This window comes from Suncus etruscus, chromosome 5 (assembly GCF_024139225.1).
Source record: "Suncus etruscus isolate mSunEtr1 chromosome 5, mSunEtr1.pri.cur, whole genome shotgun sequence".
Classification (NCBI taxonomy): domain Eukaryota; kingdom Metazoa; phylum Chordata; class Mammalia; order Eulipotyphla; family Soricidae; genus Suncus; species Suncus etruscus.
This window is the reverse complement of record NC_064852.1, coordinates 63,541,625-63,558,090: the sequence shown is the minus strand read 5'-3', so window position 1 is coordinate 63,558,090 and position 16,466 is coordinate 63,541,625. Positions and strand designations below refer to the sequence as shown.

The 16,466-nt window shown below is 48.1% G+C and overlaps 2 protein-coding genes across 2 annotated transcripts in view; one reads left to right on the top strand and one right to left on the bottom strand.

Moving 5' to 3' along the window:
• The window catches only part of SCTR (secretin receptor), a 74,073-nt gene extending 67,447 nt beyond the window's left edge, over positions 1-6,626 (top strand). Inside the window, exons 12-14 of the mRNA XM_049773149.1 lie at positions 1,591-1,717; positions 4,887-4,928; positions 6,456-6,626. Coding sequence (XP_049629106.1) covers positions 1,591-1,717; positions 4,887-4,928; positions 6,456-6,626 — 340 coding nt within the window. The remainder of the gene's footprint in view (positions 1-1,590; positions 1,718-4,886; positions 4,929-6,455) is intronic.
• Positions 6,627-8,242: 1,616 nt separating this feature from the next.
• Positions 8,243-16,466, bottom strand: part of TMEM37 (transmembrane protein 37) — an 8,819-nt gene continuing 595 nt past the window's right edge. Inside the window, exon 2 of the mRNA XM_049773162.1 lies at positions 8,243-9,875. Within this exon, the coding sequence (XP_049629119.1) occupies positions 9,303-9,875 (573 nt within the window). The 3' untranslated portion in view covers positions 8,243-9,302. The remainder of the gene's footprint in view (positions 9,876-16,466) is intronic.

Below are 16,466 nucleotides of genomic sequence, written 5' to 3'. Positions count from 1 at the left end.
TACATGCAGAAGGACGGTGGTTCGAAACCCGCCATCCCACATGGTCCCCCAAGCGTGCCAGGAGCGATTTCTGAGAGTAGAGCCAGGAGTAACCCCTGAGCGCTGTCGGGTGTGACCCCAAAACAAACAAACAAACAAACAAACAAACAAACAAAAAAAGCATGCTCACTTGTCTTACTCAACAGGGGACAGTGGCAAGGAACAGCCATGTCTGGTCTCAGTTTGGGGACTGTGCCTTAGGGTAAGGTGGAGAGGTCCAATTGACACATGATACCAATGGGTCAGGGGTACAGGTCCTTTAGACCAGCTTTCTTTAACCTTTCTGCCCCTGCCAGCATCTGTAGACAGTTGGTTGAAGACCACTTTGTTCATTTCTGGGGAGGGAAGATAAGACATCACTGTAGGATCCCATCATCCCTGTCTGATAGGGAATTTGCCAGTAGATTTTGGGATCCAAATTCAGACTGATTTAACTGTCATAGAAAAATGACCCTAACTTTGATCAGATTTGTGAGGAGGTGTGGAAACAAAAACACACAATATGGGGCTGGCGAGGTGGCGCTAGAGGTAAGGTGTCTGCCTTGCCAGCGCTAGCCTAGGACAGACCTTGGTTTGATCCACCGGTGTCCCATATGGTCCCCCAAGCCAGGAGTGACTTCGGAGCGCATAGCCAGGAGTAACCCCTGAGCGTTAGCGGGTGTGGCCCCAAAACAAAACAAAACAAAATAAAACAAAACAAACAAAAAAACCCCACACACAATAACGTTCAAGATGCAGAACTGAAGAAATAGTATAACAGTCAGGGCACTTGCCTTGCACATCCAACATTGTCCTCTGAATCCCTCCAGGAATGAGCTCCGAGCACTGTGGTATGGTTCTAAACCATAACTAAATAAATGAGACTGGGGAAAAAGCTTGAAGGACTGAGGAAAATAAATATTGCTGATTTTTTAATAGTATGCTTGAGTGACATTCATACATATCCCCCTTAATAAATATATTTAGAGAGACTAAAGTGATAGAAAGTGGTTTGGGTGCAGTCGACCCAGGTTCGATTTCCAGAAACTCATATGCTTCCCTGGCCACCACCTCGAAGGACTAAAGTACATTGTGCTGCTGAGTATGACCCCAAAACCAAACAAATTTAAAAAAATTTTTTTCCAGGGCCAGAACTATAGCACAGCAGGTAGGGTGCTTGCCTTGCATGCAGCCAACCCGGGTTCAATCTCTGGCATCTCATATGGCCCACTGAGCCCTCCAGAAGTGATTACTGAGTGCAGAGCCAGGAGTAACCCCTGAACACCACCAGGTGTGTCCCCCCAAAAGAAACAAAACATTTTTTCTTAGTTGATCCATAATAGAATGTTGTTTTATTGATAAATATGTGTGGTCAGAAAGTTTGGTCATGGGTTAACAAGCCATGCTTTTGAGTGATGGATATGTGGGAGCTGGAAAGTTTCTGAAATAAAACCAAAAAAGTGGTTATGGAGCTGCATCAGACTACCTTTGGCGGGCATAGATGCATAAGAAGAGATGGGAAAGGATACAGAGAGGGAAGCCGTGGAGACTACAGCCCACCTGTGTTCCCAGGCGCCTGGCCAAGTCCACCCTCCTGCTGATCCCCCTCTTTGGAATCCACTACATCATCTTCGCTGTTTACCCTGCAGACGCCATGGAGGTTCAGCTGTTCTTTGAACTGGCTCTGGGTTCGTTCCAGGTAAGCTCTGGGACTACATGAGGGGGCAGAAACCTCCTTAGAGCCGGGAATTTCCTGCTGGAGACTTTGGAAAGAGGGCGACCCAATTGGGGCAGACTCTTTGCTGGAAGCTAATAGGATCCAAGGCCAAATGGGGACTAAGGACAGAGATTAACTCCAAGGGACAGGGAAAAAAAAAGCGCCCCTCCCCCTAGTCTTCCCACTAAGTTCATCACAGTTGCACAGACATCAGCATAGTAATGCAAGTGCTCAAGGCCAATACCAACCCCCAGAAATTGAAGCAGGAAGAGAGCAGTGCGGGGAGGATGAACTGGGTTATAGGGAGTTTTGTAAATGAATAATGCCTCTACAAAAAATAGGGAAGTCCAGGAAAGTGCTCCACATGGAAAAAGCCAGTAGTAGCAGCATCAGCATATTATTCAGTCAGTTAAAGCATTGAGTAGTTGTTCCCCAAGGAACAGGAAGCAGGGTCAGGTGACAGGAGGCTGCTGTGCTTTTTTGTTTTTCTCGCAAGTCATTCACCTCTTAGAAACCATGTGCACACATAAGTTATTAAAAATAAAACAACTGAAGGGCCAGAGAGATAGTACAGTGGATAAAGTGCTTACTTCTCATACAGCTGACCTGGGTTTGACCTCCAGCACCACAAATAGCCCCCAAGCTCTGCCAGGAATGATCCCTGAACACTGCCAACTATGGCCCAAAAATCTTAATAAGTGCCATCATAATAAAAATAGGCAAAGGGAGAAATCACATACTTAACAAGATGTTTTGTATTAAAAAAGCACTTAGCAATTGTGGGACTGAATAGTATTGCAGGAAGGGCATATGCCTTGTACATCGCTTATTTAGGTTTAATCCCCCAGCATCTCTGACTGAGCCCCAAGCAATGCCAGTAATAGTTTCTGAGGGCAGAGCCAGGAGTAACGCTGGAGCATTTCTGCTGTGACCCCAAAATACACTCCCCTATATAATCAGTTTAGTAATTTTGTTTGGAGCTACAAATGTCTGAGTTTAGGACTTAAATTACTACTGGCATTGCTTGGGGGGCCATCAGAGATGATGGAAATGGAACCTAGATTAGGGATGTGCAAGGCAAGTGCCCTTCCTGCTAAAATATCCAGTCCCACAATTGCTGTTTTTTTTTGGGGGGGGGGGTTGGGTCACACCCTGCAGCTCTCAGGGGTTACTCCTGGCTTTACGCTCAGAAATCACTCCTGGGATTGGGGGACCAAATGAGATGCCGGGATCAAAACCACCATTCTTCTGTAAGCGAGGCAAATGCCTTACCTTCATGCTATCTCTCCAGCCCCTGCTAACTGTTTTTTTAATGGTGGGGATTGGGGAATAGTATATGGTGGCAAGGATAGAACCCTGGTCAGTCCCATGCAAGCAAGTGCCTTACTAGCTATACTGCTGTCTGTTATACCTGCTATATATAGTTGAGGCACAAGTGACTTTCTCTCAGCCAGAACACCTGCCTCCTTACCAAAGAGAGACAGGTTGTCCTGGATCCTGGAGACATAGGGAACCCTAGGCCCAGTGAGAAAGCAGGTAGCCAGGGGGCCACTCACAGGGGCTAGTCCTGTGACTATGCAGTGTCCCCCTGCTCCTAAGACTTTAACCAGAACCACACTATTACACAGTTGAGCCACTCTACCTAGACCCCTGGAATCTGCCTTTTCAGCCCTCTGATGCCAGCCAAGGCTGGAATGCCTGAGGGCACCAACTGAAGAGCTGCTGTTGGTCCCACCTTCAGTATCAAAATTTGGGGGAGGGATAATCTGGGCCAAAGATTCCAGGTGATGTCTGTGAGCAACACAATGTGGAAAAATCAGCTTGGGTTCCTGATTTGCCACCCACGTGCACCCACTGGCCCCATTTTCTGTAGCAATTACTGATGCCTGAACTTGTAAGCAAATCCTTATGGCTTTATGACAGACTAATGCGAATGACAAGACCCCTAGTTGGCCAGGTAGCCCTCAGTGAAGATTTGGCTCATCGCTCTGGGAGCCTGTGTAATGTGGGTAGTTAAATATGAAAACTTCTGAAGGCAAACTGTAACCTTCCACCCTGTTGCAGGATTGCTTATCAGTTGGGGAAGCTCAAGGGCAGGGAGAAGGGTAGTAGGCTGGCCCTTGGCAGAATTTGGGGACCTGCCCATGACTCACACAGGTTTCCTACAGCTCAAACCTCCTATTCTGGCAGAGCTCAATGCCAAAAGTATTGAGAAAACAAGAGCTCAGACACCAGGAGGGTCCTGAGAAACACAGACACACCCTTACGTGAGGAGACACAAGGTGCATGTGTCCAGGAGTCCCTTTGCCTCTACTCATCCTCCTGCACTTATCTGTCTGCCAAGCACAGCATCACACTGCAGCTGCCAGGGTCCCACACTGGACACTCTTCTCACCACATGCGCACAACTCCTTTGATTCAAATTACTTCAGGTTTTTCCTTAAAAAACGAGCCCATGAGGGAATGGAGCAGTGGCACAGTGGTAAGGCATTTGCCTTGCACGCATCTGACCTAGAATGACCGTGGTTTGATCCCCTGGCGTCCCATATGATCTCCCAAGCCAAGAGGGATTTCTGAGTGTATAGCCGGGAGTAACCCCTGAGTGTCACTGGGTGTGGCCCAAAAACCAAAAAAAAAAAAAAAGAGAGAGAGAACACTTGAGCTCAAAAGGCAGAACATACCATGCATGCACAAGTCCCCAAGTTTGATCCCCAGTGCCCTTCTGAGCAGCATTAGATGTGGTCCTAAAACCATAAGGCCTGAGAGTGGGGAGTGACCTACAATATCACAGGGTCCAAGGGTCACATGGACTGACCACGCCCTTCCCCTAAGGTGCTCAGGCATCATCACATGCTGTTGTGCCCACACTAACTCAGATACTTCACCTGTGCTCCTTTAGTGCCTCTGATGTGCATAAATCACAGGTTGCCTGGCATTGACACTGGGGATCACGGATGAAGGGCCCTGGCAGGCTGGTGGGTGAGCCAGCATGGCCTTGGGCACTGTGGGGACTTTAAAATCTCTACTGGGGTGAAAGAAATGTAGACTTCCAGACCAGTTGACATGAGGAGCTTGGGGGTGGCAATGAGAGGATGGGGATGGGGATGATGCCATAGCTGCAGGTACTGACTCCTTATCCTCTGCCCCCTAGGGCCTGGTGGTGGCTGTCCTCTACTGCTTCCTCAATGGGGAGGTAAGTTCTGGCACAGTGGGGAGGAAGATTCACAGAAGCAGAGGGGAAGGGCCTGGGACTGTCTTCTAGGATTCTGAGCTCACTTCTGGAGGAACTTGTGAAGCCTTCTGAGATCTTCATGTTGGGCAGAGAGAGCCCAAAAGGCTAGGCCCATTTTTTTTGTTTTGTTTTTGGACCACACCCGGTGATGCTTAGGGGTTATTCCTGACTATGTGCTCAGAAGTCGCTCCTGGCTGGGGGGACCATATGTGACACTGGGGATTGAACCCAGGTCTGTTCTAGGTCAGCTGCATGCAAGGTAAAAGCCCTACTGCTGTGCTATTGCTCAAGCCCCAGCTAGGCCCATTTTGTGCACCTAAGTCCCATCCACTGTACCACATGGTCCCACATGCACTGCCAGGAGCTGCCCAATCAAATGTAGAGCCTGCCTCCACCAAAGAACTGCTGCTCTCTGTTCCTTTTTCTCTGTTTTTGGGTCACAAACGCCAATGCTCATGGGTTACTCCTGGCTCTAAACTCATAAATTGCTCCTGGCAGGCTCAGGGGACCATACAGGATGCCAGGGATCAAACCAGGGTTGGCCATGTGCAAGGCAAACCCCTTACCTCCATGCTATCTCTCCAGCCCCATCTCTGCCCCCCCCTTTTTTTAATTTAATTTACATTTTTGGTTTTTGGGACACATCAGGCAGCGCTCAGGGGTTATTCCTGGTCTACGCTCAGAAATCGCTCCTGGCAGGCTTGGGGACCATATGGGATGCTGAGATTTGAACCACCATCCTTCTGCATGCGAGGCAAATGCCTTACCTCCATACTATCTCTCTGGTCCCCTCTGCTCCTTTTTTAAGGCCAAAGAATATCACCAGAGATGGGGCTGGAGATATAGCACAGTGAATAGGTAGCTTGCCTCACACATGGCTAGCCTGGGTTTGATCCCAGGAAACTTAATGACTCCCTGGAGTGATTCCAAAGTGCAGAGCCAGGTATAATCCCTGAGCACTGCTGGGCATGGTCCAAAAACCAAAATCATAATAATAAAAGTCTTTAGAAAGCACCTGCACTCCAGGTGATTTTTAGCCTTGGGGAGGGAAGGGAAGTGGAGGTACCCCAAGACCTGGTTTTTGACAGCCCTACTAGCTCAGGAAGAGGGGAAGGGTATAATCATGACCTTCTCTGAGGCTCAATTATTCCATGGGATCTTCAGAGGTCTCTCTGCTGTGGGAAAGTACTGAACAAGTTTGTGCAAACATAGCACAGCCACTTCCCAAGTTTCAAAAACCTAAATGAACTCCCAGCAATTGAGGCCTAGAAGGAAATCGCCAAAGATCAACTTAGTGCTCTGGTGGCTTTGTGGGAATAAACATTCAGTTATTGCCTGAAAGTTGGGTGGTGAAGGTTGGGAAATATCTGAGTTCTTTCTATGGGACAGATCTCAAAGTAGGAGTCTAGAGGGGGCAGGTGGGGATCTCAATACCAAGTAGAACTTGAGCACCCTTTCCCCTCAAGCTGATGGCTGGTCTCCCTCCAGGTGCAGCTAGAGGTTCAGAAGAAGTGGCGACAGTGGCACATCCATAAGCTCCCATTGCGCCCCCTGGCTCTCAGCTCCTCTTTCAGCAATGGCACCAGCGGTCTCACCCACAGCACCAAAGCCAGCCCCTTGGAAGCAGGTCGAGGGTCCTTTCGGGCCAGTGTGATCTGAGACGAACGGGGCAGATGAACCCCCCTTGCCTGGCATGTGCCCACTGCTTCATCCCTGGACTAGGAGCACCCCTCCCCTGGGCCCAGGGTCAGGGTGTTGATTCCTCAGAACTGAAGGAACTTGAGTAGTATGAGGGATGGTGGAACCCAAGGATTCCTCTGTGAAGTTAGGATACCCAGAGTGGAGTGCCATGATCCTCACTGTCCTTGAGATCCAGGTGAATCTCTGGCTTCCAAGTACCACTGTCCACTTCCTACACCTTTCAGCTTTCAGAGGTGAGTGCAGAAGTCAAGGAAACATGGGAAGTTGGGGCTCTGGGCCCAGTTCACTCACTCTAGAACCTTGTAAACAGCTAAGTCTAATCAAGTCACAGTGGGGTCCCTGTAATTACCCTAACTCAGCACAGGGCTTCTCTGTCCTTACTGCTCCTTGACAGATACCCATAGTTGTGAAGACAGGTAGAACAGGAAATAGGGCATAATTTCCCACCTCCCCTTTTAATTATGCAGCTCAGGGGACCCAGGAACTATCCAGTTGATCCTCATCCAGTTGAGTGGCAGTGTAGGGGTATGAGGATGCAGTGGTGTTCATGTCCAAAAGTGCCAGGAACCACATGGCCAACTCAGTGGTGCTTGGGGGCCTCCAGGAGTTATACTCAGAGATTCTGAGGGAGGCATGCAGTGCCAGAACTAGGACCAGGAGCCATTGAGCATATGCCTCACCTCTGTGCTATCTCTTGGTGATGAAAGATAAACAGGGAGCCCCCTCTGCAAGGCCCAGAAGGGTTCACCTTTGCATAATGTGGAGCCACATGGAGTCAGCTAAGAAAAGAACCTGGACAGTCTGCTTGGTGAGCTCTGATCTCCAGAATAGACTGGTCTGTAAAACCTTTCTCAAGTCTTTTTTTTTTTTTTTTTGAGAGGGATGGGGGCCACATTTGGAAGTGCTCAGGAGTTACTCCTGGCTATGCAAGTCAGAAATCTCTGCTGATATGCTTGGGAGACCATATGCAGTGCTAGGGAAAAATCTGGATTAGCTCTATGCAAAGCAAGCTCCTACCTACTGTAGTATCTCTCCAGTCTGAGTAGATTCACTTTCTTTTTTTCTCTTTTGTTTATGGCTCACACCTGGCAATGCTTAGGGGTTACTCTTGGCTCTGTGTTGAGGAGTCACTACTTTCACTCATAAGGTACCATATGGGATGTTGGGGATGGAACCTGGGTTGGCCACCTACAAAGTTTTTGCCTTATCTGCTGTTGTATTCCTCTGGCTCTAAGGACATCCAAGTCTTAAAAATTTACAGCAAGGGGAGCCTGAGAGATAGCATGGAGGTAGGGCATTTGCTTTGCATGCAGAAGGTTGGTGGTTCGAATCCCGGTATCCCGTATGATCCCTCGAGCCTGCCAGGAGTAAGCACTGCTGGGTGTGACCCCCCCACCCCCAAATTCACAGCAAGGGCTAGAGAGTAGGCAAGGTGCTTCCCTTGCATGCAGCCAATACAGATTCCATCCCTGGCATCCCATCCCATCTCCCCAGCACTATTAGGAGCACAGTGGGGTATGGCTCAAAAAACAAAATGAAGAATGAATTCATAGGAAGTAGCGACAGACACACAGTCCAGTCAAGTATCCAATAGTAACAAGGGACAAAGACCAAAGCTTCAAGCAATCAGTAGTGGCCAAAACAAATGAGGCAAGATCAGAATTCACCTGTGGGAAAGGGGCTAGAATAGAATGACATTGGCTGAGGGCAAAATTTTCCTCTACTGAGCAGAGCAAGGGATACACAAAAACATTTTGATGTACAAGGAAATCTGTGAGGAAGAATGGAAATCTCCACTAGTTCCGGGTCCCCTTCACCTGCACTCATCCCTGGGGTGGTGGTTAATCATTACTTATTATCTGGCCAGTCCCCTTTCCACTCTCAGTTGGGAGTCCAGCAGTTCAGAAACATGCTCTTTGAAACGTGTTCTAGGAATCAAACGTGGTACCCTGAGATCGTTGGACCCTAACCAAAGAGGTGTGAACACATACTTGCATGTCCATGTACACTCCCCACCCCCATGTGTAATGGGTTATCTAGGGAATATGGGGTTCCTCCCTAAAGCAGGTTAAATGGCTTTAAAAACCTACTGTGTGAGAATTTTTTTTATATATTCCTAACTCTCCCTCTCTGCGACCAAAGCTGACACAGGGGAAATAAATTGAGGTTTCTAGAGCTAGGAGTGGGAAGTCAGAGGCACTGTTTAGCCACCCAGCTGGAAGAATGACTCACTCCTAAAACCCCAGAAGCATCACAGCCTGACCTACACTTGCGAATAAAGCCAGATGTGAGCTGCACTGGGTGCCACTGTGGCCTTCTCATGAGTTAATAGAATTGCTGGAGGAAGGAGTCGAAAAAAAAAGTATTAGATAGCTTTTCTTCTAAACAGCTTGGTTTGACCTGTGCTATTGGTGGCACTGAGACCCCTTTGGGCATCAGACCCAGCACAATCTGCAAAAGCTCCTGAGCCATCATCCTTGCCTGGCCACCAGAAAGGTGTTTAAGGCAGCAGTTTCCATGTCTCTATTCCATCCATGGTCCCATTAGTGGTCACATTTTAGAAAAGTCCTAATCTCGTTGACACTTTCCTGTAGAAGCTCAAGTCCTCAGAGCAAGCATGAGGAGTGAGGATGGCTAAAATTTCCTTAGCTGGCCCCACGGCTGGGTGATGCTGTTGATGTGAAGGCCACTGATGGCGTTCAGGAAGAAGAGGAAGGAGGCTGTGAACTCACACCAGAACATCAGAGTGAAGCCAAAGAGGGTGACTTGATTTCTGAGGAGGACTACAAAACTCAGAAGGCCGACGAAGGAGAGGATGAAGGAGACGAGGAGGAGGGCGGAGCCCAGGGCCCACTTGTGCCGCACATGTAGTTCCTCACACACCTGCGACACCATGAGGAAGCCCAAGCCAAAAATGGCCGTCACTACGGCCAAGGTATCCACACTGCGAATGAGGACCATGCCCACAGCCAGCCCAGGCACCTGAACCTGGCTTAGGTCTCTGAGGCAGTGAGGTCCAGCCTGGCCGTGAATGGTACAGAACTGCCACAGCCCAAAGAGGTTTCCTTCAGCCAGGAGCCAGTGTCCATCACAGATGGACACCGAGGAGAGGACGACTGCCAAAGCGGCACACAAAATGATGAGTGTCCTGATGAAGGATTCAAAGAAGGTCCAGCGTGGCCTCCTGGGCACCAACATCCTTTGTGCCTGAAAGACAAGACAGAGACAGCATGTCAGCAAGGGCAGCACCACAGCCTTTCGCAGCCACATTTTCTGCCCCGGTATCACACGAAGGAGGCAGCCCCCATGATTCATGGCTACCTCCCCAGCTCCTTTTACCTTTCAGTACAGACACTTCACTCCTGCCACACTCAGGAGTTATTCTTGGCTCTACACTCAGAAATTACTTCTGGCAGGCTTGGGGGACTAAATGGGATACCAGGGATCAAACCTGAGAAGGCTGTGTGCAAGGCAAATGCCCTTACCTGCTGTGCTATAGCTCCGCCCCCTTCCTTCCTTCTTTCCTCCCATACTAGAGGGATGCAGAAAGGAGAGAGGACTGTAGTGCTGGGATTGAAGTCAGGGATTGAACACCTGACCCCATTGCTATCTCCCCACCCAGATCTTTCCATTCTACAGGTTACTTGTCCTCCATTCATGATCTAGTAGCAGGGCCAGAGTACAATGGTAAGATGCTTGCCTTCAAGGCTAAATTGATTTCAACACACCATATGGTCTCTCAAGCCAGGAGTGATCCTTGAGCACAGAGCCAAGAGTAAGCCCTGAACACAGATGACTGTGACCCCCCCCAAAAAAAAACCAAACAAACCAAAATCCAAACCAAACAAAATAAAACCCCTAGAAGTTATTTCTTTTTTTATTTTTGCTTATTTATTTATTGGATTTTGAATCACACCTGGCAGTATTCAGGACTTACTAAGTTTTGTGCTCTCAGAGACCATGGTTGATTCCATACAGGGCAAGCCCTGCTGTACTATCATTTCAGCCCTTTACTTTCTTTTTTTGATAAGAACACAATAAATCCAAATCCTATCCTTGAGCAAACAGTAATCTTTTCTGAATTTAGAAAACCTGCAGGTCAGGCTAGTGTGAGCTTGAGCTCATAGCCCACCAGAAATTTGGGCCTGAAAGGATAGAAGGTGATTTGTTGTTGTTGTTAAAGCAGTGTTCACTGGCTTCTCAACAGGGATTAGCTTTCTCAATTCCCTACACATCTGGTTCTAGTCTTTCCACAGACCCAAGGACTCCAGGTCACCACCTGCTTTCCCTTAGGCTTGAAAGTACTTTTTGCACCTTGCTCTTCAGTCCTGTTCAGCCACAAACAGTGCTAGCAGCTTCCCAGCATGAATGAGCCTTAGAAGTGGCCCTGCTGTCAATCACTGGTGTCAGCACTAGAAGCGTGAACACTCCCTTTTCCAGGGACACCAGGTGACCATTGAGTGAGGTGTCCCTTATCTAACTGCCCTGGACACTGAACCCTAGACCAACAAACATACAAAATACTGTACTTATAAGTCTGAAGAGATAGTGAGTACAGCAGGCAGGACACATGCCTTGCACATAGCTCACCCAGGTTTGATCCCTTAAGGTTCCCTGAGCACTGTCAAGAGTGATTATTGGACAGCAGAGCCAGGAGTTAAGTCCTGAGCACAGAGAGGTATGGCTCCCAAACAAACAAACAAATAAAATACAAACATTTTTTTTTAGTAAAAGGAGTAAAATTCCTAACCAAAGCCCACATTCCTCTCCCTTCACCACATCCTTTGACCACTCCACTCAGGCCCCATAGCCCTTTTTCCATACCTCAGACTTCCTGGCCTCTCTGCCTTAAAATATCCTTGTGTACACTCCCCCACAGATACACTGCCCCTCTAAGTTGCCTCTGATTCCCCCATCCTTCATGCCACCTCAGAGGGGTGTTTCTGCCATCTCAGGTCCCATGTTCCCATCTCAGGTCAACATCTCAGGTCCCTCCCATGTTCTCTGCCAGACTTCTACCCCATGTTTCCCTTCACCCTTCGAATCACAACTATATGTCTGGTAGGGAGATCAGACTACCTGTCTCATGGAGGACTAGCCATGATGTCAGAGCCTGTTCAGTGTCCCCAGCTCTGGTATGGAGCATGGTTTGGTCATTCAGGGGATTCTCCAGATGGGTCGTGGGACAAATCAATGGTTAAGTGGGCAGCTGGCTGGAGATGGAGCTCAGTGGAAGAGCACTTACATATATGAGGCTACACCATAGTCTCTTCAGTCATAGTCTACTACACCATAGTCTCCCATCAGTCTCAAGGTCACTGCAGACTTCTACCCAGAAATTTAGAGCAATTGTGGACTAGTAGGGAGACAACACTAATGAAGTAACCAGACAAGATGGGGTACACCCTCAGCCATGCAAACAGAGCCTCCCAGAGACTTGGCCTTGGCCTTAGGGCAGGTGAAACAGAAAGCAAAGCTGCTCTCCAGGGGGGTTCCTGTGGTCAAGTCTAGCAGCCAGTCTACTTCTGCCCACCTGAGCAGGAGCTACATCTCCTGGAACCACAAGAATACAGGCTCAGTCTGAATGCAGCTCTTCTGCCTGGCAGGGCTCTGTTTGTTCAACCTTAGGTGCTTGGGTGGGCCCAATAGGTAGGTTATGTAAAAAGAGAAACAAAGGTAGGGTAACTGGCCTAAGATCATCCATCTATTATTTTATTTTATTTTTTTATCTTATTATTTTATTTTATTTTGGTTTTTGGGCCACAGCTCAGGGGTTACTCCTGGCTATCTGCTCAGAAATAGCTCCTGGCAGGCACGGGGGACATATGGGACACCGGGATTCGAACCAACCACCTTTGGTCCTGGATCGGCTGCTTGCAAGGCAAACGCCGCTGTGCTATCTCTCCGGGCATTTCATTTCATTTCATTTCATTTCATTTCTATTTTATTTTATTTTTTTATGGTAAGGGGTTTTAAGCCACATTCAGCTGAACTCAGGACTTACTCTTGGCTCTGTGCTTAGGGATCATTCCTGGTGATGCTTGGGGGAATCCTATGCAGTCCTGGGGATTGAACTAGGGTTGACCACAAGTAGGGCAAACAAACATCTTAATTCTTGCACAGTCTCTCTGCCCCAAGATTGTTCACCTAAACCACAATAAACCTTTGATCCAAGACAATTATAAAATGCACAAGTAGTGGGATGCTTGCTTGTGTGGCAGGATTCATTACTGCTGATATTCAAATCAACAGGGTATTCTAGTGGTAGAGCTTAGTCTGGCACATGTGTGTGACCCAGATTTAATTCCCAAGACTGCATCTGGTTCCCTGAGCACCACCAGGAGTGATCCTTGAGCACAGAATCAAGAGTAAATTTTGTGTACCATTCTATGTAGTGTCCAAACAAAAAACAACCAAGAGAAAAATAAACTGGTCTAGCATGTGAAAGGCTCTGGGGTCCATCTCTGGCACCACCTGGTACCCTGAGCACCACCAGGTGTGTTCCCCGTAATCACTTGTCGAATGTAACTGAGAAGGGAGAAGGTTATGAGATAAAAAGGTACCTGTGGGGTCAGAGCAGATTCAGATCAATAAACAAAGGTAGCCTGGGGTTTAGCACCTGCACCCCTGCAGGTGTCTGAGGAACTGGAGCAATAGTACAGTAGGTAAGACTCCTGGTCTCCTGAGCCTCCCAGAAGTGATTTGATTCCTGAGTGCAGAGCCTAGAGTAAGATTTGAGCATGCCACAGAGAGATAGCACAGCGGCCTTTGCCTTGCAAACAGCCAATCCAGGACCAAAGGTGGTTGGTTCGAATCCCGGTGTCCCATATGGTCCCCCGTGCCTGCCAGTAGCTATTTCTGAGCAGACAGCCAGGAGTAACCCCTGAGCACCGCTGGGTGTGGCCCAAAAACAAAACAAAACAAAACAAAACAAAAAAAAGATTTGAGCATGCCAGAAATAGGCAAAAAGAAAAAAAGAAAAAAGAAAACAAGAAAGAAAAGAAAAAGAAAAAAGGGGGGGGACATTAAGAAAGAATGAAAGAAAGAAGTAGAAGAAATAGCTCCAAATTCTATCCAGGAACTGTGTGACCTTTTCCCCTAACCAAGGCCCACAACATCACTGCTAGGTCCAAGCTGCATTGTCCACAGTACTGAGTACTGAACCATCTCTGGCCAATTTGCTCAGTTTTGCCAAGAATGTCTCTCTCCAAACTAAGAAACTAAGGAAAGGTGATTTCTGCAGTCACAAACCACTGGTGTCCTCCCTCTGGCCATTGTTTTTGCTGAGCCCTACAAGAAAGCAGAGGTCACACCTCCCCATTCCCAGGTTGATAAGATCCTGGAGTGAGTATCAGTCACAGGGACATGGAATCCAAAGAAGCCTCTAGACTGCTGATATTACCCAGTCTGAAGAAGGTGCCTTGCCTGCTCCCTGTGAACTCTGGACTTTACCCTCCTTTAGCAGACATCTCTAGGATTAGAAAGACAATGATGGCAGCCCTGCTACCCTCCCAGCCTGAAGCAGGGCTTCATTCATCCCTGAGACCAACAAAACCCTGGAGACTCAATGAGAACATGGGTTATAGCACTCACTTGCTGAGTTCCAAATGCAGGTTTCCCTGCAGATCTGGGCAGTGCTGTCTGCTAGGAACTGGTGGGCATTTTAGATCTGGGGATGTTCGAAATTTTCTTCCACATAGAGAGGTAGTAATGGTCCCAGTCCCCAAAATAACTGACTAAAAGCATCCCAAATCAGAGAGTGGCAGACATCTATATTACTCACAACACTAATAATGTAGCTAGGGACAAAGTTCATTACCCTGCAGCACTTGCCTGGCAAGCAGGATACCCAGGTTGGGTTCTCAGTATCCAAGGATGCCTCAAGCACTGCCCGGGAAGCTACAGTAGAGCTAGGGATGATCCCTTGTGATACAGGGGATATAGCTCTAAAACAATGCATTCTGGAGTCTTCAAGCTAGTAGCACTTCCATATATATATATATATATAATAATATATATATATATTATAATATATATATATATATGTAGGTTTGGGGGACATAACCAGGGACACTCAGGGATTACTCCTGAGTCTGAACTCAGAAATCATTCCTGGCAGGCCATGGAATGCCGGGGATTGAACCTGGGTCCTTCGTGGGTTGGCCGCATGCTATCTCTCTGGCCCCTCACCTCCCTAATTTTGCATTTTAGAGGGGACACTAGAGAGAAAATCAGTGTGGCTCTCAATGGCTGGGGCCTGGTTATGACATCCAACTTTGACTCTTTGACAGTTCCGCATAGAGTTGGTGCTTTTTAATTTTTAATCACATTCAGTGCTGGTCAGGACTTACTCCTGGCTCTGCACTCAAGGATCACTTCTGGCAACTCAAGGGACCACATAGGTACCAGAGATTTAACCCAGTTCAAATTGCATGCAAGAAAAGTGTTCTGGCCCCAGAATGATTTCCAGTGACCAGCAGATTCTTGTCACCTGACACTTGGGGTTATATAGTCCAAAGATAAGATCCATTCCCCACTTCTGTTGCTCAAACACCAGACACCTTGGACTGTTTCCTGACCATTCATCACTGGCCATTCCAAAGTGTTTGTTCTTGGGCAAAACCCAGCAATGCTCAGGGTTTACTTTTGGCTTTGTGCTCAGGAGTGGGGGCTCCCGGGACCATATGGGATGCTGGGGATTTAATCTGGGTCACTTGCATGCAAGGCAAGTGTCCTAGCACTCTGCTATCTGTCTGGCCCCCCTAACTGGAAATCTCTCTGACAACTTCCTAAAGAGTTAGCCAACTTCCTGTCATTCCAAAAAGAATGCCTGTACTCCCGCACCCTTAAGCTCTTTCTCTCATCTCCAGGCCCAGAGCTAGCCTCATGCAATGGGAAGAAATGGAGTAGCAGCCCTCCCCAAGATCTTCGTGGTCCCTACAGGTGTTCCAGTGTCTCTAAGTAGCAGGACACTGATAGAAGTCCTGCTTGGGCTTCCCCCAGAATAGGACCCCAGGGTTTCCTATCTGCTCCTCCACCTGCTTTACACGTAATAACTGAGGGCCCCCTTCCCAACATCACCCCACTCCCTGGGAGTTTGTGCACCTCTGAATTTAGTACTCACATCTCCAAAGCCCTTTATATCTCTCCAAAGCCCTTTATTATGACTAGGTCTCCCTACCCCAGTGAAGAGAGAAGAAAGCTGCCAAGGCAGGACTCAAGATTATGCCCCAAAGCAAATTCAGTTTCCATTCTCCTTGCTGGCCGCCACAGACACAGGCTTACTACGACTCACAACCTCATCTATAAAATGGTCGAGGTGATACCTACCCAGGAAGTGCTGGGGGTGGGGTGGGCAGGGAATGTGCTTACTTGCAAGAAAGTTTCTAATAGCTCGCAGCTGGAAGGCTGAGGAGCAGAACAGCAGGAATGCCGGTGCTTCTAGGCGGAGAGATCCCGCCCCGGGCTGCCTTCCGCTTTCCCCTAGGCTAGCAGCACGCGAGCAAGCCGGGTGTGGGTGGAGGGAGGGGGGTAGGAATAAATAGGTTCACAGTCGATTAAAACGTCCAACATCACTCCCAGTAGGCCCCAAATCTACGTGGATGTCAGTGTTTCTTCTCCCCTAAATAACACGGACACCCCCATACATAGCACATTGGGGAAGAGATTTGGCAAGAAAGTTGTGAGTTCCCTGGGAATGCAATGCAATTATGTAAAGCAAGACCCACTCTGCGAGAGGGGATTCCGTCCATCGGTTCCTTGAGCAGAAAGGGTCAGAGGGACTTGTTAAAAAAAAAA